Source organism: Sciurus vulgaris, assembly GCF_902686455.1.
Source record: "Sciurus vulgaris genome assembly, chromosome: 4".
Lineage (NCBI taxonomy): Eukaryota > Metazoa > Chordata > Mammalia > Rodentia > Sciuridae > Sciurus > Sciurus vulgaris.
In genome coordinates this window covers 114,995,080-115,016,856 of record NC_136464.1, presented here as the reverse complement: position 1 = coordinate 115,016,856, position 21,777 = coordinate 114,995,080, and the positions used below count along the sequence as shown (strand labels likewise).

Below are 21,777 nucleotides of genomic sequence, written 5' to 3'. Positions count from 1 at the left end.
TTCTCCCAATTTCCCCACTCCAACCCCTGCCCCCAATCATAAACGAGTCACCATTTCACATACAAGTTAATATCTTAAATGCAGTATATAAAATACAAATCCCCTCTATTCCTATAAAATTACTGGTAGTTACTAATTACTAAGTCTCAGACAATCGAAAAGTTCTATGAAAATAATCTTAAAAATATTTTCAGTATCACAATTAAAATTTAATAAACCATTTATTCATTAAAAACAAATATCTTTCCTATTGAAATATCAGAAACCATCTAACTTTTAATTTAATTCTTTAGTTTTAACAAGGTACTTGAGATTTAATGTCTGCAAAAGTCTTGCTACAAAACCAAGATAAAAACGTTACTGGCTTTTCTACATGTTGTGATAGAGATTAAGGAAACCAGATGATCAAAAAGAAAACCAAAACATTTCTATAATCTTGTGTGTGTATGTGTGTGTGTGTGTGTATGTTTACTTGTGCACACAGAAGGAAGGATAACCTGAGCTTTACAATGGTGGTGAAAAGGAATATCTAACCCAAATAACATCTTAGGAATATTAACCATGTTTCATTAAATTATTTCTTTCTCAAGTGATACTATGTACCTATATATATGAAACAAACTCACACAGATTATAGTTGCTGCTATTTTTATAATATTTAAGGGAAAAAATCAATAGTCACATTAATTTTAATAAAATTTAAAATTAACTCTTCCTATTAATGTTTTGCTTGAAAAGAAAAATTTGAGCTACATCTTTTTTCTTACAGAACTACAGAGTTTTAGCAACTTCAAAAATGCCTTCAAATATCAAAACATTCTGACAGTTAATGGTATTTGAAAAAGGAATTATGAAAGTACATAAACACTGAATGTTTTTAATCAAACAAGTTTTCTTCATGACCATTCATCACCATACTTCGATTAAATTTTCTAATGATGCAACAAACTGATACAGCTATTCTGTAACAAATGTGAAAAGCAGTCTAAATTCAAATTACCATTCATTAGACAGGTATAGGAAAGATGGGCACAGGAAACATATTTCAACTGTATTTCTAGACACTAACAAAAACAAAGTAGTACTGATTCTATGAAAAACCAAGAATATGATTAACTGCTATTCTATAGACGGAAACACACCAATTTAATGTTAAAATAATTCAATATTGTTTTCCAATAACAGAGCACCAATTATTTTTAAGCTTAGGTTATATAAATTGAGCTCCGTATCTTAAAGAAAACAAAAGTACTTCAAATATGTACTTCAAATATGAACAAAATGTCTTATGTGCTTGACATGAATTATGTTTCAATTGACTTACGGCAGCAGAAAATAAGAATTACTCTGAACAGTATTTCAATCTACACAAAATATTAAATATTAGAGATTTAGGTATTAAAATAAAAACAATAAGTTGTATTTCCCTTTTCTGATTTCTATGATCTGACTGGGATATTATTTCTCCCCCATAAAAATATACTTATACCTATTCAATAATTAGCTTCTCTTTTGATGTATATATCTAGAAGGCCTATAGGCAATCATGACTAGAAATTAACAATCTTTAGAATACTTCATATTCAAAGGACTAAAATTATTTTTCTTACAAACATGGTTCCATAATTCATTTTTTGACCAATCATTTTTTATTATCTTTTACACTACACACATTAGTGTGGCTATAACAACAAAGACCTAGATCTCACTGGAACTCAGCTCACTAATGGAAATAAATAAGAAACAAAGAACTACAACATATTGTGAATAAATGCTATTAAAGAAACTTGTGATTGTACGCTGAAGGAAGAAGTGATCAAATTCACTTGGGTGAATCAGAGAGGTTTCAAAGAATGTGAAAAGTTTAATAAGAGAGAAGGAAGACAGGACTTCCAGTTAACAGAAATAGGATTTATAAAAATACAAAGATGTTAAACAATATTGTACAGTCCTTAAAAACAGCTGGAATGAATGCAGAATAGGTTATGGAAAATTAGCATGGGGAGGTACAAAAAATCAGATAATTAAAATCTTTTGATACCATAAAACTTGATGGTAGAAGTGATAAGTTAGTCCCTAAAACTGCTTTCTATTAGTCAACAAAGACATATTCAGATTGAGGCAGCATGCTATGCCCTAGGAACACTTGATGAACAAGATACAATATCTGCTTCAAGAAGAAGTATATAGTCTAATTGGGGGAGGGAGGATGTGCACACAATTAAACAAGAAATTATGAGCCAGATTTGACAGAAGGAAGCACACTGGGAGGGCACCTAGCTCAACTGAAGGTGGCAAAGTAGGGAAATTAGAGGTACACTACAGAAACTAAGACATAATAAAAGGAGTTAATTGTATTACAAAGGTTCCATGATGAAAAAAAGAGGGAGAAGAGGGTAGGGAACAGGAATAAGAGCAGAAAGAGATGAGGCTATAGAGAGAAGAATGCAGAATTCATCCTAAGGACTATGAGTAGCCTTTTGGTTTCAAACAGAAAAGTACTGCCAACCAGATCTGCACTGCAGGAAAGATCATTCTGGATAAAGGGTGGCTAAAAGCTCAGAAAGAGATAAGTCTGGACAGTAAGACCAGTTTGAAATGGGCTTTTGTATAAAATGCGGGCAAAAAAGAGGTGGTCTGAGCTAAGGAAAGAGCAGTGGAATTTTGAAAAATAAATATATTCCAAAACTATTAGGATTTAAGAAGCCTGAATTAATATAACTTGTTGATTTATTTCTCACTGGGACTACAGTGAATAAAATGGATGTGGAATGATCAGATTTAGATATTTAAAAGCTTCTACCATTCATGTAGACAAATGTGGAGACCACCCCAAAGGCAGGTGAGAAGGAAGTGTACAATAAAGGTAGCACAAAATAAGCCTTTCAGAGAGCAACTGGTGATGCATTTCAAGACCTTAAAAATTTACATCCTTTGAACCAGTAACTGCACTTATACAAATCTATCCTAAGGAAAACTCTAAAATATTTTTTAAAGTATTTCAACTCAAAGGTATTACTATTAACTGTATAAAAAAAATTAAAAGCCCAAATAGGAGAAAAAATAATGAAAAACTATGATATATCCACTCAATGGAAAAGTAGACAGTCATCATTTTATGCAGGATTTTTACACGAAAAATTCTTTTGTGCTATTTTAAGTTAACAACGAGAAAACACTGTTCACCATCATTTTGCAAAAATTAAAAAGAAAAATAAGATACTCCAAAATAAAATACCATTCTTTGGTCTTAAGAATATAAATTTTCATAATATTTAAAAACAATGTAAAATATCTATTAAATTAAAAATAACCTGACTGCCTATTAATAAAGGTTGCATAAACTGTGGTCTAATCACACTATGAAGTGTTATGCAGCTACAAAGCAAAATGTGGTAGATCCAATTTACTGACCTGTTGTATATTCATGTTACACTGTAAAATGAGAAAAGCATGCTGAAAATGTATATATCACTCTATGCCACTATTGTAAATAAACAAGCCTAAACTTTTACATACATGCGGGTATCTGCATATGACTACATCTTAATGAAGTAAGATATGAAAGTATACCTATTATACTATTAACCTCATTAATATGGAAAGGTCATCTCCCCCAAACAAAAACCCTAACAAAATATATAAATGCACATTTCGTAACAATAAAACACATAAAACAAGTCAGTGATATAACCAGAAATACATAAAACTTCCTTAGAAGATGACAATGAAATAAATAAAAGCAGAGATTTAATTAAAGAATAGGTTTGTGGAAAGTCTTAAATCTAAATTCCTGTATTTATGTACCACACCTGCAAAAAAGCACATAAAAAACATATGATATAATACTGAGGGGGAAAAAAGACACCAATATGTATTACAGTGTGCAATTATATAAAAATAACTAAACAAAAAAGTACAAGTTAAAAATTAAGAAATTACACATATTTTATCTTCTCATGAATAATTAAATGGATTTTTACTCATATTTTCTAAATGTTTCCCACAATAATTTCAAGAGTTTTGTGCCATATTGGAATCAGTTCATACTATATTTGATGCATCAAATCAAGAAAACTTAATGGTTATTAGAGGCTTAAAAAATGACTAGAAAGGTCAACCTGACAATCACTTTGGAATTAGACTATAATAAATTCATTAATATATAATAAAAAATTTTGTATCAAAATAGAATCTGTTTTGTTCTAGAGAAGTTGTTGTGAACATTTCTTAGTAACAATCCATTTTGTGATTTGTAACACAATGTTGTTAAGAAAAGCAATTATGTCAAGGTCAAAGCTGGAAAATAAGCTCAAAAGAAAATAAGTCTACTAACTAGCTCACCACCATCATCGTCATCAAACATTTTCTTAGGGCTTAGTACAGTTAGGCATTTTCATACATATCACTAATCCTCATTAACACTGTTATCCCCATTTTAAAGCTGAGGAAACTGAGGCCGGTAAAAGTTAAGTAGTCAGGATTTGAACTGAAGCCTAACTTCAAAACCTATGCTCTTAGCCACCAAATTCTATAGCTAGGCTAGCTGTGTTACTTATCCAATTGAAACTCTACTGAGAATAAGAGGGCACTATTAAGAAATCTGCCTGGACAATAGGCATAAAATGGGACTGTCTCCAACAAGCCAGAACATAGGTTTGTCCTACATCTCATTTTGATTTGACACTAATAGGATAAAGTTTAGTTTTCCTTACAATAGAGTGCTGGAAAGAAAGATGAAGGGAAGATCATTCATATAATCATCCATTAGTTCTGATAGCTTAGAGAGTTCTACTTAAGAAATCCTCCAGTGCTGAGGTGTGGCTCAGTGGTACAGCGCTTGCCTAGCACGTGTGCAGCACTGGGTTCAATCCTCAGCACCACATAAAAAAGAAAATAAAGATATTATGTCCATCTACAACTAAAAAAAATATTTTTAAAAAGAATTTCTAGGAAAAAGCACTTTGCTTACAGAGTTACCAGGGAATTAATTATCAATCAACTTCATGTAATCTAAAAAACTGAAAATTATTACAAACACCAAAGAACTAAAATCTGTAAATGAATAGTAGTGATACCTAAAAAGATTTAAGAAAAATGACATCTGGAAGATTTATAGTGCCAAAAATTTAAAGACAAAGTTCTAAATGTATCAAAGAGCAATAATAACATTGTCATTTGGGGTTTCAATAATGCATGCCATGCTAAGAGACCTTGTGTCATAAATAGTAGTTCGATTACATCAACAGACTTGAGACAGACTGAGCAAGGCCTTCACAGAAGAGCCAGGGGTCCTAAAATGCTGATCAACTTTGAAACAGCACACAGACTTGAAAAACACAATGCGACAGATAAGTCAAGTAAAAATGATTTAATGTAATCAAATTCTGAAGCTCAGAAATGTTAATATAGGTAGAAACCAATTTACTGATAAACACAGTTACGAATATATCACTAAACTGTTATCTCAGAAACCAAGAAAACAAAAAACAATTATGTGTAGCAGCTAAAACCTTAAAAATTTGACGTTACTGTTCTTCATAATGACAGACTGAGACTAACGACCTTCTACAGCACATGCCAGAGAAAAGCCTAGAAGACTGTGCATGTGTCTCAAATCTATTTCCAGGACCACAGATTTAGAATCTGATTCACTAGGTCCAAGGATTTTGATACAGAAGGTCAGCGGGACAAAATGAGAACAACACTGACCTTGAGCCCTGGTTCTCACACTGTGGCACCATCACAGTCACCTGGATGGCTTTCTAAAGCAGAATCTGCTGGGCCCTACTTTCCAAGTTTTAGATTCAGTAGGTCTAGGGTGGAACCTCAGAAATGACATTTCTAACAAATGATCATGTGTTGCTGGTTCCTTTTAGACCACTTTGAGAACTACTGCCCTAAATTAATGAAAATAGTACTTAAAAGGGATTTCTGCATTCAATTAAAATAAAACTATTTTAAAAAAAAGAAGGAAAAGTGTAAATGCCTTAAAACAGATCTATTTTATACAAGAAAGGATGGCTTATATTTTAAAACATAACTTTTGTTCTGTTTATAAAGTAATATGCTTGTAGGAGAATATTTAGAAATACAAATTTTAGAAGAAAATAAAAATCACCTATAAACTCACTTCTCAGGAAAAAACACTGTGATAATGTATACATCCATAGGTATGTGTGTGTATGAACGTTCAAAGTTTTATAAAAAATGTTTTCTTATAAATTTACTCTAATGGATTGCTGAAAAGGAATAAGTAGATTAAAAAATGCTGTATTAGAACACTTATTTACTTCACTTTGGCATAGCATGTCCAAAGGCATTGAATATAGTTTTGAAGTTTGATCTTTTAAAAAGGATGTACAATTAAAATTCTTGTGTAAAAGTATTTTTACAAAATAAACAAAATATAGAAGCAGGTGTCACCCTGCATAGTGCTGCATTACAGATGGGAATGCATTTGGCATGATTCTGTGGTGACTATGCAACAGGAGAGCATGTTTCCAAATACATGAATTTGGTTAATTCAATACGCTTTAAAGGCAGAACTGCCATAACTGAGGTTCATAATGAAGATCTCAACTCATCAAGAAAAAACATTTACAATATATTCTGTTTTAACAAACACAAGTGGGCGATATGTATAAGAAAGAAATCAACCAAAATATAAAGACATGACAAAATTTTTGTGCATCAATAAGTGCATGAAGTGTTTCTACTTAAGTGTTTCCATATAAGAAAACTGCAGAGAAAAATCTATTTGTTGCAAAATATACCAAATGCTCATAGTCTGTATTTGTAGTCGTATACAAAAAATTAATTTGTTTAAATATTTAACTAGTGGAATAGTTTTTGAAACTTTACAAGTGGTCAGAGTTTATAATGTTTTAAAGGTTTATGACACCTTTTAAGATAAATGGCAAAAGAATATTCTGCAATCACTAAGTTTTGCTGATAAACCAATGAATAATTCAATGTTTCTTTACTTCTAATATGTTGAAATTTACTCTACCTAGAGAAGAACACCTTTTTAAAGGGGAGGAAAAAAGAGTAACAAGATACATAGCATCTGGCAAGTGAATGAAAGTCATCATAAGGATCTGCTATACTTTGGTTGAAATCTAAGAAATTGTTGGGCTTTGTAGGTCAATTAATATGCCTCAACCTAATATTCCCAAAGAAAGGAAAAAAACACGTAGTAAAGAGATATATTTATAAACTTACACAATTAGTATCATAAAAGGAATGACCTCATAAATATCATATGTGGTAAAGGCTCAAAATGTAAATTATACACTATTCTTTAAGAAATATTTAAGGCAAAATTTTCCCACATATTTACATATTGTAAGCAATAACAGTATATACATTAATCTCATAAAAATATTTTAAAGGAAATGACTATGTAAACAAAGCCAAACTTAGCAGCAAATAGTCACTGTACTGATCAAGCAACATTGTTTATCAGATGTTATAAAGAACAATTTGCATGTTCCAAGCATGTGTTGCACAATTTAAATTTATTAAAAATAGAATTTATGAGGTATACTATATATTTTATTACCTATTCCATTTTTCATTAAAAATAGCTAGAAAAAATATATAATGATGGCTAAATGGTAAAAGCTTTATTTCATGTATCAAATATCATGCCATTTCTAATAAGAATTTAATATGCAATATAATAAGTACTTCTAATCAAGATGTGTGTCTAAGAGAGGAATAAACTAAGTTCTCTGAAGCAATTTGTCTTAATCCTACAAAAAAAATTCTATATGCAACAATACCTTAATAATGTATTTATCTCTTCCTATTGGATGTATATTTAAATACCAATTATATATAAGCAATATTAAATGTATTTTGGAATCAAAAAATGGTCATAAACAATGAAGAAAAAGAATAAACCTATCTTTGTAAATAAAACCTGAAGACTGTTCATCTTATTCTTTTGTATATATGCAAAGTCAGTTTTTTTCTAAAAAGACTCAAAAGCACAATTATGCATTGGACTAATGGGAAACATGGTGGGATTATGCCCAAATGACAATGATTATGAATGACTAAGAAAACAGAAAGGAAAAGAAATAAATTGTGAATTTTGTATCACGGTCAAATATATAAGTCCAAAGTCTGTTTCAAAGACATATTCTCAGAATTTGTTCTTTTTAAATTATTAGCATCAGAAATAGTTACTGATACATGGCAGATGGCATAATTTCTTAATATTGTTGACTTATTCTATCAAATGCTCTATTGAATTAATTTTTATTAACACAATTGTAAGTACCCTGAATATTTTCATGAGTGACGAGAATTTTACTAATTTTAGTGATTTCTTACTGAATCATACAATTTTCTATATTCCTCAGTGGTCTCAATATAGAATAAGAAAGTTTTTCTACATTTTTTTTCCTCTGGCAACATCTTACCTCTTCCTTCTTCTAATCTATGTCTTCTGATTACACGCTGCCGTTTTTCTTCTTGTCGTAACTGTAGGTGTTCTTCAATATTAACCCCAGGTACTGGGACAGCTAGATGATTGACCAAAATAATAACAACAACAACAAGTTATACAATAGCTAAAACAGACTACACAAAATTCAAGAAGGTAAAAGCTTAAAAAAATATTATCTAAAACAAGTTCATTTTACTGTAAGAATTCTTAGCAAGAAAGGAAAAAGGATCTCAACAATTAATATCATAATATCAGTTACCAAAAGAACAATATTGCATATATTACCTATTATCCTAATTTTTAAGCATTTATCTAATAGAAATTACTTAAAATATCAGAATTATTGAATAGAGAACAAGTTATTCAATATAATAAATCAAATTACCTAAAAGAAGATCTAAAGGTATCATTTCTTTCACTGCATCAAGAATCCCTCTCTGTCTTGCCTCTTGACCATCCAACTCTCTTGCACAAGCCTTGCAACATCCACATACAGCACAGCCAGATTCTCCAGAACCACAACCACAGATCCTATGCAAAAAAGGACAATAACAATAATTGTTTAACAATAAAACAGGCTTAAATGAAATCTTTTCATCTGTCCGTAAAATTCTTTTCTATAACTTCTTTTCTACACTTCTGAGATTAAGTTAATTTTAAAGAAAAGAAATGAGTAGATGAATAATTAAAAACAAGAGTTTAGCCAGTTGTGGTGGTGCACACCTATAATCCCAGAGACTCAGAAGGCGTAAGCAGGAGGATTGCAAATTTGAGGACTGTCTCAGTAACTTAGTGAGGTTCTGTCTCAAAAAAAAATTAATAAATAAAAATAAAAATACAAGAGTTGGGGATGATGTAGCTCAGTGGTAGGACACTTCTGAGTTCAAGCTCACTATCCCCCCAAAATTAATAATAAATTTTTAAAAACAAAAACTAAAAAGAGTTTATTAAACTTCTAACAGGCATTTTTTTTTTCAACAGAAGAAAAGATACTGCCATTGTTAAAGTTACTATTAATAAAAACAGTCTTTTACAAGTTTCTCAGTGAAAAAACAGCAGCTTTTGTATTAAGTAGCCTCGTTGGGTCAGTGGCTAGTAAGGAAATAGCACTGCTATCTACCATGTAATTTAAGGGAGGTGATGGTGGCCTTTAGTGAGTGAGCCCAGCTTGTTAGCTTTTCCCCCCTCTTCTTTATATGCCATCATCTGCCATTCTCTCTGCTCACTGTGTCCAATTATTTGTTCTTTGTCTACTTCTTTGTCCCTTTCATATAAACTGCGAACCTCATGGCATGTGTTCATAACAAAATAAAGGCAAAAATACTCCCAGAAGTTGGCTAGCGGGTGAGTGAACAACTAACTTCTTAATCACATATTTTGTAGATCTACAAGTCATACCTTTAATATTACTTGTTGGATCAGTCCTTAAAAACTTTTTATAGTTTTATTTAAACCATAATTACACAGATTTGTAGAGGTACAAGAGCAAGGATCTACCTGACAGCAGTTTGAAAGATACAGTGAAGTACCACGCAAAACACTTAGCTTTTAAAAGCGAACATTACTGACAATTCAGAGGATGACTAACACACACTACAAAAACTTTGATAAAATATACCCTATTGAATTGTCCAAGGACATTATTTTTAAAATAGCGTTTATAAAACTAATCCTTTTCAAACTTTTTCAAGAGACTGGAGAGAGCACTTACCCATTCTATGAGGCCAGGAGTGCCCTGATACCAAACTCAAAGACACAACAAGGAAATTAAAAATGAAAAACACAAACCAATATCCTTCATGAACATTGATGCAAAAATACTCAATAATATACTAACAAACCAAATTCAGCATCATTTTAGAAAACATTCCATGACAAAGTCAATTCATTCCTGGAATACAACATAAGAAAATCGATGTAATATTCCACATTAACAGAAAAAAGGGAAAAAATCCCATATGATTATCTCAATCAATACAGAAAAAGTATTTGATAAAATTTAATATTTTATGATTTTAAAAAACATTTAACATACTAGAAATAGATGGAACTACCTCAACAAAATAAAAGCCATATATGAAAAACACACAGTGAGCATCATACTCAACAATAAAAAACTGCTTTTCCTCTAAGTTCTCGAACAGATATGGATGCTTAGTTTCAACACTTCCATTCAATATAGTATTGGAAAGTCTTGCCAGAACAAATAGGCATCCAAATTTGAAAGAAGTAACATTATCTCTGTTCAAACATAGTATGATCTCATATACAGTAAGCTCTAGAAAACAAATTTAGCAAAGTCAACACACAAAATCACTTCCACTTCTTGACACTGACAATCAACAATTTGTAAAGAAAATTACAACAAAAATTCCAATTACAAACATACAGTAACATCAAAATTACAATAACATCAAAAAGAATAAAATATTTTTAATGAACTTAAGGAGGTGAAAGATTTGTACAATAAAAACTACAAAACAAGGCTGAAAGACATTAAAGACAGAAACAAATGGAAACGTATCTCATATTCAAGTACTGAATAACTTTAATGCTAAGATATATACACTACCCCAAGTCATCTGCAGATTCAGTATAATTCCTATCAAAATCCCATGACTTCTTGCATCAAAAGATAATAGAAAAAATCTATCCTAAAATTCATACAGAATTCCTAGTGACCCTATATGGTCAAAAAAACTTGACAAAAAACAACAAATTACTCACACTTCCTAATTTCAAAAGTTACTAGAGGGCAACAGTAATCAAAAGCGTGATCCTGCCATAAGAGAATCTCACAGACCAAGGGAAGAACAGACAGCCCAAAAATAAACTCTCATATATAGCCTCAAATGAATTTTTTCATAAACATTAAAAACTTTTATAACCCAAAGACACCACAGAAAATACCAAAAGGCAAGCAAGATTGGAAGAATCTACTTGCTGTATTTCTGATAAAGGGCTGATGTCCTAAAACAATTTTTAATAAGGTTCCTAAGACTATTAAATGGAGAAAGGACAGTCTTTTCAACAAGTAGTGTGGGAAAATTGGGTATCTGCATACATAAAAATGAAACGGGATCTTAACACTGTATAGAAAAATTAACTCAAAATTTATCAAACACCAAAATAGAAGAGCTAAAAATGTAAAAACTCTTACAAGAAATTATCAGGCAAATGAATGATTTCTTCACTATAATACCAAAGGTATAAGCAACAACAACAAAACAGACAAACTGAACTTCATGAAAATTAAAATTTTTGTGAAACAAAAAGAAGTTATCAACATAAAAAGGCAACCTACAGACACAATTTATTTGCAAATTGTATCTCTGACAAGGAATTAATATGAAGAATATACAGAAAACTTTTCAAACTCAACACAAAATAAGCAATCCAATTCAAAAATAGGCAAAAGATTTGAAAAGATATTTCTCTAAAGAAGTTCTGCAAATAGCCAAGAAGCAAATGAAAAGATGCTTAACATCATAATTATTAGGAAATTTCATATTAAACCTGTAATGAGAAACCAACTCATACCCATCAGGATGGCTACTAATCAAAAAGAGAAAAACCAGAAAATAACAAGTGTTGGTAAGGATGTGGAGAAACTAGAACACTTGTGCACTATTAGGAATGTAAATTGGTACAAGCTGTGGGAAAGAGAATGGTGGTTCCCCAAAAGATTAAAAATATATTATCATATAATCCAGCAATTCCACTAAATCTAAAAAGTACTGGGGGCTGAACTCGAGCAAATTATATTCCATGCCTGTAAAATTATGTCAAAATGAACCAAAATTTTATGTGTTAACTATAATGTATTAACAAAAAATGGTTTAAATGAATCAAATGAAAGGCAACCTTAAAGATGACATTGAATTATAAATTATAATAAAAAACAAGCATGAGAACCATAATTATATATTAATGTGCCTTTAAGAAACAACACAGAATATACTCTGTAGTCATTTAAAATGAAATGTTTTCTGCAGATTTTCTTCAGTAGGAATCCTCATCTTACCCTCCAGGGACTCTGTCTGGACGCCCACTGCTAACACAGCTGGCTCCATAACCCGTGCAGTCTCCACACACAGTGCATACCATGCACTGCTCCAGCTTCCACTTATGCATGCCTGGAGGACACATCATGGATTTCTCATCTTTTTCATCTAGTTCTTCTTCCAGGTCTTCATCCATTGCTGTTGCCATATTTTCAACTCCAAACCCTATTGGACAGATCAATTTTAAATTTTTGTGTAGATTATGACTATCTCTAAAAAACTGAACATAATATACCCCAATTTCAAAAATACATGACACCATGCCAGTTCAAACGATTATACAAAGGACTGCAAAAATGTAAGTGTAATAAAAATAAATTTTAATTTAGGATCTGCTAATAAATTCTCTCCCCATTATCTTTCTGCAAAAAGAGAGATGGAAGGCTATTGTCAAACATACCTCTTCACTATCAATCATACGTTTATATCTTTTACTTTATTCCCTCTTTTCCAGTCTCACTACCAACACCCTTATTCAACAGACCAAAGAAAACCTAACTGCACTAAGCCAAGATCACCCCACTCTAGAACACCCTCCCACTGTCATAAATCAACCCTTTAAAAATACATATTTAAATATGTATGACTTCGCAATGTACAAATCTTCAGAAGAACAAAATTCCTGAGCAAGAAACAATCACAAGGGTTGGGGATATAGCTCAGTTGACAGAGTGCTTGCCCCACATGCACAAAGTCTTGGGTTCAATCCTCAGCACCACCAAAAAAAAAAAGAGATTTTCTCCAACCTCATTTCTTCCATATGAATTACATTTCAATTGCTTTTCAAACATAAGTCTTTTCATGCTGAGAATCTTTGCTCATTCTTGTTAGCTGTACCTCACCTTTGGTTATTTATAAGATGCTTCTCCCTACCTTACCAGGTAATTTTTTTAGCCTTCAAAAATTCTGCTCAGAAGTCATTTCCTTAAAAAAGTACTTACTACCTTTTCTAGTCAATCACTACTTCTCAAAGCCTGTTTATACCTCAATTGCAACTGTTTAAATTGTGTTATAATTCATTCAACTATTTTTAAAAAATTGAACATCAACTACACTCCAGGGATTTCATTATGGAAGTGTTGTCAAACTTTTTTTTCCTCAAAAAAGTATTATTATTTTTTTTTAGTGAGCTTTTAATTTTTTACAGACTGCATTTTGATTCATTGTACACAAATGGGTACATCATTTCATTTCTATGGTTGTATACAATGTAGATTCATACCATTTGTGTAATCATACATGTACATAGGGTAATGATGTCTGTCTCATTACACCATTTTTCATATCCCCCTCCCTCTCATTTCCTTCTACATATTCTAAAGTTCCCCCATTAATCTCTCATTCCCCACCCTCCCACCCCCATTATATATCGTTCTCCACTTATCAGGGAAAACATTTGGTCTTGGTTTTTTGGGCTTGGCTTATTTCACTTAGCATGATATTCTCCAATTCCATCCATTTATTTGCAAATGCCATAATATTCTTCTTCTTTATGGCTGAATAGTGTTCCATTGTGTATATATACCACAGTTTCTTTATCCATTCATCTGCTGAAGGGCATCTAGGTTGGTTTCACAATCTAGCTATTGTGAACTGAGCTGCTATAAACATTGATGTGGCTGAGTTACTGTAGTTTGCTGATTTTAGGTCCTTTGGGTATAAACAGAGGAGTGGGATAACTGGGTCAAAAGGTGGGTCCATTCCAGGTTTTCTTAGGATTCTCCATACTGCTTTCCAGAGTGGCTGCACCAATTTGCAACTCCACCAGCAATGTAAAAGTGTGCCTTTTTCCCCACATCCACGCCAACATTTATTATTATTTGTGTTCTTGATAATAGCCATTCCAATTGGAGTAAGATAACGTTGTAAAGGCTATTTATGCTAAGTCCACAGCCAACATCATTCTTAATGGAGAAAAACTGAAAGCATTCCCTTTAAAAACTGGAACAAGACAGGGATGCCCTCTTTCACCACTTCTATTCAGCATTGTCCTTGAAACACTTGCCAGAGTAATTAGACAGACCGAAGAAATTAAAGTGATACAAATAGGAAAAGAAGAACCAAAGCTGTCAATATTTGCTGATGACATGATCCTATATTTAGAAGATCCAAAAAACTCTACTAGAAAACTTCTAGAACTAATAAATGAATTCAGCAAAGTAGCAGGATATAAACTCAATACGCATAAATCTAATGCATTTCTATTCATAAGTGATAAATTCTCTGAAAGAGAAATTAGGAAAACCACTCCATTCACAGTAGCCTCAGGGGGAAAAAAAAATACTTGGGAATTGAATTAATCTAACAAAAGAGGTGAAAGACCTCTACAATGAAAACTACAGAACATAAAAGAAAGAAATTGAAGAAATCCTTCAAAGATGGAAAGACCTCCCATGTTCTTGGATAGGTAGAATTAACATTGTCAAAATGGCCATTCTACCAAAGGCACTATACAGATTCAATGCATTCCAATTAAAATCACAATGACATTCCTCATAGAAATAGAGAAAGCAATCATGAACTTCATCTGGAAGAACAAGAGGCCTCGAATACCCAAAACAATCCTGAGTGGAGAAAATAAAACAGGAGGTATCACAATACCGGACATTAAACTATACTACAGAGCAATAGTAACAAAAACAGCATGGTATTGGCACCAAAATAGACAGACAGATCAATGGTACAGAATAGAAGACACAGAGACAAAACCACATAAATATAGTCACCTCATACTAGACAAAGGAGCCAAAAACATACAATGGAGAGAAGATAGCCTGTTCAACAAATGGTGCTGGCAAACTGGAAATCCATACACAGTAAAATGAAATTAAACCTCTATCTCTCGCCCTGCACAAAACTCAACTCAAAATGGATCAAAGACATAGGAATTTGACCACAGACCCTGCACCTAATAGAAGACAAAGTAGGCCTGAATTTTCATCATGTTGCCTTAGGATCAGACTTCCTCAACAAGACTCCCAAAGCACAAGAAATCAAAGCAAGAATCAATAAATGGGATGGACTCAAACTAAAAAGCTTTATCTCAGCGAAGGATATAATCAAGAATGTGAAGAGAGAGCCTACAGAGTGAGAGAAAATCTTTCCCACACACACTTCAGATACAGCACTTATCTACAAAACTTATAAAGAACTTACCAAACTTTACACCAAAAATACAAAGAACCCAATCAATAAATGGGCCAAGGAACTGGACAAACATTTTATAAAGGGCTGGATTATAAATAATCTAGGCTCTATGGGCAATACAAATCTATGCCCCATTTTTTAATAACCCTTTATAATTATAAAATTCATTTTTAGCTTAGAGGACTACATAAAAAATGGTAGTAAGCAAATAAGACATCAGAATACAGTTTGTAGACCTTTGCTATAGGCACTAAAGACAATGATAGTTAACATCTAGTGGGAAAGATATTAATAAAAAAAAAAACATGTAAAAACACAACTCTGATAAGGTTATGAAGGAACACAGTACAGGAGAGTAAATCTGTGGGAATCAAGTAATTATTTTTTATGTGTCTCTTTCCCCCTAGATTTCAGAACTTCAAAGACAAGGATTTATTTTACTTACTTGATCTTTGTTCTTAATCTTATTATCTTCTTTCTTTTTTTCTTTTTTTGTACTAGGGATTGAACCCAGGGGCACTTAACCTCTGAGTCACATCTCCAGTACTTTTTTGTATTTTATTTAGAGACAAGTTCTCACTGAGTTGCTTAGGGCCTCGCTAAATTGCTAACACTGGCCTTGAACTTGCAATTCTCCTGCCTCAGCCTCTCTGGCTGCGGGGATTTACAGGTGTGTGCCACTGCACCTGGATCTTATTATCTTATATCTTACATCTATAACACACTTAACAGAGCAACCACTCAATACAGGTTTACCAATTGAGAAATAAATTCATTATATATTTAATTGTTTTTGACTTTGCCATGTCTAATCTATGGGCAGACTGAGAAATGAGATAATGTCTAAAAGCCTACTTATCAAATCATTAGAGTGGTGAGTTCTGGAGAGAAACAGAATATAATAATGAGCCTGGAAGGAGAATACAGAACATCTGAATTTTATCTGTAATTTTCTACTAGAAAATGACAATTTTTTTAATTTCAATATTATTTTCTATACTTTCCCTATTTAAAAACTTTTAAAAATCTCTATATATTCCTTTTGACTTTGCAATCCGTATTTATTTTATGTGTCATACTTTACTCATCTGCTTTCTAATTCACTACTTACAGAGTGGGTGGGATTCCTGTTTGAGGAAAAATATTTTAATTTCATTTTGATTATTACTGAACAGCAATGAAAATTTATGCCAATGTTCACAAGAGTTTCAGAAGAATTTTGTTTAGCTCAGAAATTCTTATAAAACAATTTGTATATAAATATTTGTACCATGTATAGAAAACAACTGATTCTCTTCTTTGTATTTGGTATTATCCAAATCTATCATTCACTAGTTTAGCAAAAAGATAAAATATTTCCATTGTGAAATAACCCAATTTTTTTCTAAATTGTTCTTTCTTCTTTTTTAAAATCAATAACTTCTAACAGACCATTCTTTTAAAAACTGATATATTTTAAATATAAATATATATGTAAATAAAGCCAAAAAAATAAAATAAAATGGTGGGTTCCTTAGATCCAGTTGAGGCTATTATCAAGCAAGTCCCAAAAGAGACCAATAAGGTTTTATTAACATATGTAAAGCTTAATCCTCAAAATATTAGTATTTGAAGCCCAGTTCACCGCTTAGTCCTAATAATATGTATGTACTGTCCTTTTCTCCACCTGGTACAAAATCAAAAACAGAAAGTCGAAAATTGGAGTAAAGGGTACAGAACATGCTAATAGCAGTTAGAAATAAAAATTTAGAGCAAGAATGAATAGATACACCATTTAAAAAAAAAAAAAAAACAAGAGCTGGGGCTGGGCTATAGCTCAGTGGTAGAGTGCTTGCCAAGCATCTTCAAGTCCCTGGGTTTGATCCACAGCAACACACACACACACAGACCCATAACAGCAGGGCAACCAAAGGAAAACCTCCTCATTTCCTTGAGAGGTCTGAGAGTTGGTACAAAGAACACTGTGATAAAGTTGCCATCTACAAGTTAGCCTTTTCTCAACAAAAGGTCAAATATTCATAAAAATCATTCTTAGTTGTCAAGAAAAGATTAAATTACAGATCACACATGTTGTTAAATAGGGGATAATATTTGCCAGAGAGATGTTTACCAAGAATAGTTAAAACTGAAGACACGGTATAAAAGGAGCTAATAACAAAGAGTTTAGGAAATTCACTGTTCCAGAACAATTTAGTCATCAAAATGCCAAATCAAAGAAGCTCAATTAATCTATGTAGAATTTTAAAAACCATTTAAGTAAGCCAGGTCATTTGCTCGGAAATTAAATATCTAAAGTATATTTAATTTTTCAGTCATACCCTCTTTTGATTATAGGTATAATCAAATAAGAAATTCAGGGATTTTCTTAATTCATAAGTAAGAAATCAAAATCATTCTGAAAAAGGGTGAGTTTCTTCATATATCCTAAATACTGACAAAAAGATAACACAAATTTTAATTCAAAAATTAAACATCTTACCTTTGCCTCCTTGGTTCATGGCACCAGTGTCTCGTCCACACTGTCCTTTATTATTTACACCAAATGTCCAAACTTCTCCATTCTTCATTAAAACACATGTGTGAGCTTTGCCCATAGCTACCTGAGTTACAAAATGTCCCTTCAAATCAGTTACCAAACCTATAGAAAAGATACAAATTTAGTAAAAACAACTTTTTTAAAAAAGTCCTTCTGAGCCTAGTAAAATAACTACTTCAATGTGGAACACTTACTCTTTGGGGCAAAATAATTCACCAAAATGGGAAATGAGTGACCAAGAGAGTAGAAGGGTACCATTAAATTAATTTATTTTGTAATATAGTTTCAAAGGATCTTAAAATTCAGACTTGGGACAAATCTTTACATTATCTTTCCTCCTGAATGCCTGCTCCAAATAACAATGCCTCAACAGTACTTAGAAGAATCAATAGTTCTCAAACTTTCCAGGTACAGGCACTAAGGAACCTGTAAATAATTTACTTTACCTGTTTTACTCTGCCTCAGTAAAACTAAGCAAAACACTTGCCACCCCACACTGAAATGACATTGATTTTATAGAAACCCATAAGATTTTCTAAAACAATAGTTTTCAATTATTTTTCATTTATAACATTTTCTTCTACAATCTACTACACAGCTATTTCTTAAACTTCCCATATTCACATATTATTTTTATTATATTTGTCACATCCAAGTGCTGCCCACATTACCTAGTTAGTATTGTTACATCAACATTGACAGAAGCATCTTTATCAAGCACTAATACCAATAAAATTCAAGGACTATTAAGTATTTTTCTAATGTACTTTTAAATAAAAACAATTTTTAAAAATTACTTATTTTATTTTAATTGCAAATATTACTAATCTTATATAACATGCCAGGAAAATTATTCTACACTAGTAACTCCAGTATCAGCTTCCATAAGTTGGTATTCCTTTTCTTTTACACTATTTTATGCCTTTTAATGAAGTTCAAAAATTCCTACTTTCAGTATTTATCACACTTGAAAAAGATATGTACTATACAGATTTCACAGAAGTACTTCTTATCAACAGTACTAGCTGACATATTTTGAGACCTCACATGTTTCAGGCTCTGTGAGAAGCACTTCTTAAGTATACTCTCCTGCAATTTTTGTAACAACTATATAAAGCAGGTATTATCACTAGCCCCCTTTTAAAGGCCAGAAAAAAAAAAAAAAAAAAAGAAAGAAAGCCCCAAAAGGTTAAGTAAACTGTTGAACAATTAAAACATGTTGGTGCCAGTATCAGAGTCCATGTCCGTAACTATTAAACCATATCCCTTGAATACTTAAGTTTTATCTTACCCAGTTTTTTCTCAGATCCTCAAAATGGCAGGAAGGGACCACATGAGTGTGGTCCAACACCCCTCACATGTTCAAAAAAATATATGCTTAATAAATGAACATTTTCCATCAGTCCTAGTCAAGAGGATTTTAGAAAATAACAACTGTTGCTTGAATATTATTTCTCAACTGCACATGTATTAGACCAAAAGTCTGATTCACTGACAGTTGCAGCCAACTGAAAATCCACATATTACCACATTAAGCCAGCTTGCATACCACCTGGGTACAACTCAACTTAATTATTGCTATAAATGTTCTATGTGTATCATTTTTTCAGCATGAAATGATCACTTAAACTTCTAATCATAAACTTACTAATTCGAGTTTCCTTATTACAACAAAATTCAAAGGCTTTATGTATATATCTCACATGAAATCCTGAAATCCTCCTAAGTGAATGACTCGTTCATTATACTCATTTTTAATTGCTAGAAAGAAACTATAACAAATACAATGAGTTTTTGAGATTAGAGTTTATAATTATAAAAACTTTTAGCAAATTCTAGCCCTCCCATCCACTTTTTAATCTTTTTGTTTATCAGTTACCCAGTCACTTGACAAATAATTCTTGAGACCCTACCATGTGCCACACACTGTGCTGGGTTAGGGATATAATACTAGAGTGAGCAGAGAAAGAATCCCACCTTAACGTCCTAATTGAGAGATAAATAATCCAATCACCAATTTGCTTTGTCATGAAAATCATTTCCTTCAGGTTACTACCATTACCCAAGGGACATGGCACACAAGCACCTGAGTCTGGGAAAGCTCTGCTCACATAACAACTGAAGTAAAGTGTCACTCACAAGCTCTCTGACTAGCTCTTTGTGAAACCTGGGACAGTTTCTAGTGACAAAGGAAAATTTCTTCCCAAATGTTTAACATTTAGAATAAAATGTGAAAGTGTAGAGAAAGCATGCTATAAATGTAAATTTTTAAAACATATCTTTGTAACACCTAATGACTAGGATTGAACCGTCTTTGTATAAAAGTAAAATGACATTTAAGTTTTCTTTAACTTACTTGAACTATCAGAATAAATGGCATCTTTTCCAAACATGTATAGTTCTCCATCTTTAGAAATAACAGAACTACTTCCATTATTGCAAGCTGTGTACACCACAATCTTTCCTTCCATTTTAATGATCTTTTTAGGTTTATAAGGTTTTGATTGCCGTCTGCTCTTAGCTTAAAAAATAATAATAAAATTATTTAAGGCATCTATGTATAAACAATAATAACAGCAGTATGTACACAAAGCCCCCCAAAATAGAGCATATTATATACATTTATAATATACTTTATTTTCAAAAAGGTCTGGGTTTTCCAGCATGTTAATTAAAATAAGTTGGCTTGCCAGCTTCATATGGTCAATTAATATTTAGGCTATCATTATCAGATACTCCTCCTTTGTAACACGTGAAAATTCCCCGTGAAAAATACCAGTTTTCCACCAAATTTCAGGGGGGCCCAATTTCTGCCTTAGCTTTTACATTATCAACTCCTTTCTATAATTATATATAAATATCGTTATGTTTTTATATGATACTATCCATCTACATATGAACAGTAACTACTTAACCTGGTGACTCAAGAAAAGAAAATGTTCTCCAAATATTTAAAGGAAAAACTGGCCATGCTGAAGTTTCTGAGACATGGTAATTTATTTCTATTTTAAGGGATTTTTCCAGTGTAACTTTTATTTTCACATGAATTTTACATTATGTGCTGAATTCAAAACCTAATCCTTGTAAGTTGTTACTCCAATGTATAACAATGAACAAAAGAGAAGTTACAGAAGAATAACACCTTGAGGAGGACTCTAAACAGAAAAATACAAGAGATTATACTTTTTTCATTCCTGAGTGATGATTGTATCATAGAGAAAGAACTCCAAAAATAGTAATCCCTTTTGAACAGATCAATGGATAAAGAAAATGTAGTTTATATACACAATGGAGTTTTACTCAGCTACAAAGAGAAATAAAATTATGTAAATTTGCTGGTAAATGGATAGAACTGGGAAACATTGTGCTAAGTGAAATAAGCCAGACTCAGAAAGCTGAATGTTCTCTCTCGCATATGGAACCTAGAGAAAAATAAACAATTATTTCTTTTAGAGGGGGATCTCATGAAAATTAAGAGGGAAAAGTGGAACTGAGGAAAGGGACTGGGAGCAGGGGAAAGGGTAGAAATGCAGAATGAAAATGACCAAATTATGCTGTGTGTATGTATTGAT

At 32.0% G+C, this 21,777-nt stretch overlaps 1 protein-coding gene across 13 annotated transcripts in view; it reads right to left on the bottom strand.

Annotated features, from left to right (window-relative positions):
• MYCBP2 (MYC binding protein 2) overlaps nt 1-21,777 on the bottom strand; it is a 273,950-nt gene that overhangs the window by 189,746 nt on the left and 62,427 nt on the right. For all 13 annotated transcript variants that reach the window (XM_079138891.1, XM_079138897.1, XM_079138894.1 and 10 more), the window contains exons 13-17: nt 20,562-20,726; nt 18,149-18,307; nt 12,483-12,687; nt 8,844-8,989; nt 8,433-8,534 (exon numbers count right to left, since the gene is read on the bottom strand). In XM_079138891.1, the coding sequence (XP_078995017.1) occupies nt 8,433-8,534; nt 8,844-8,989; nt 12,483-12,687; nt 18,149-18,307; nt 20,562-20,726 (777 nt within the window). The remainder of the gene's footprint in view (nt 1-8,432; nt 8,535-8,843; nt 8,990-12,482; nt 12,688-18,148; nt 18,308-20,561; nt 20,727-21,777) is intronic.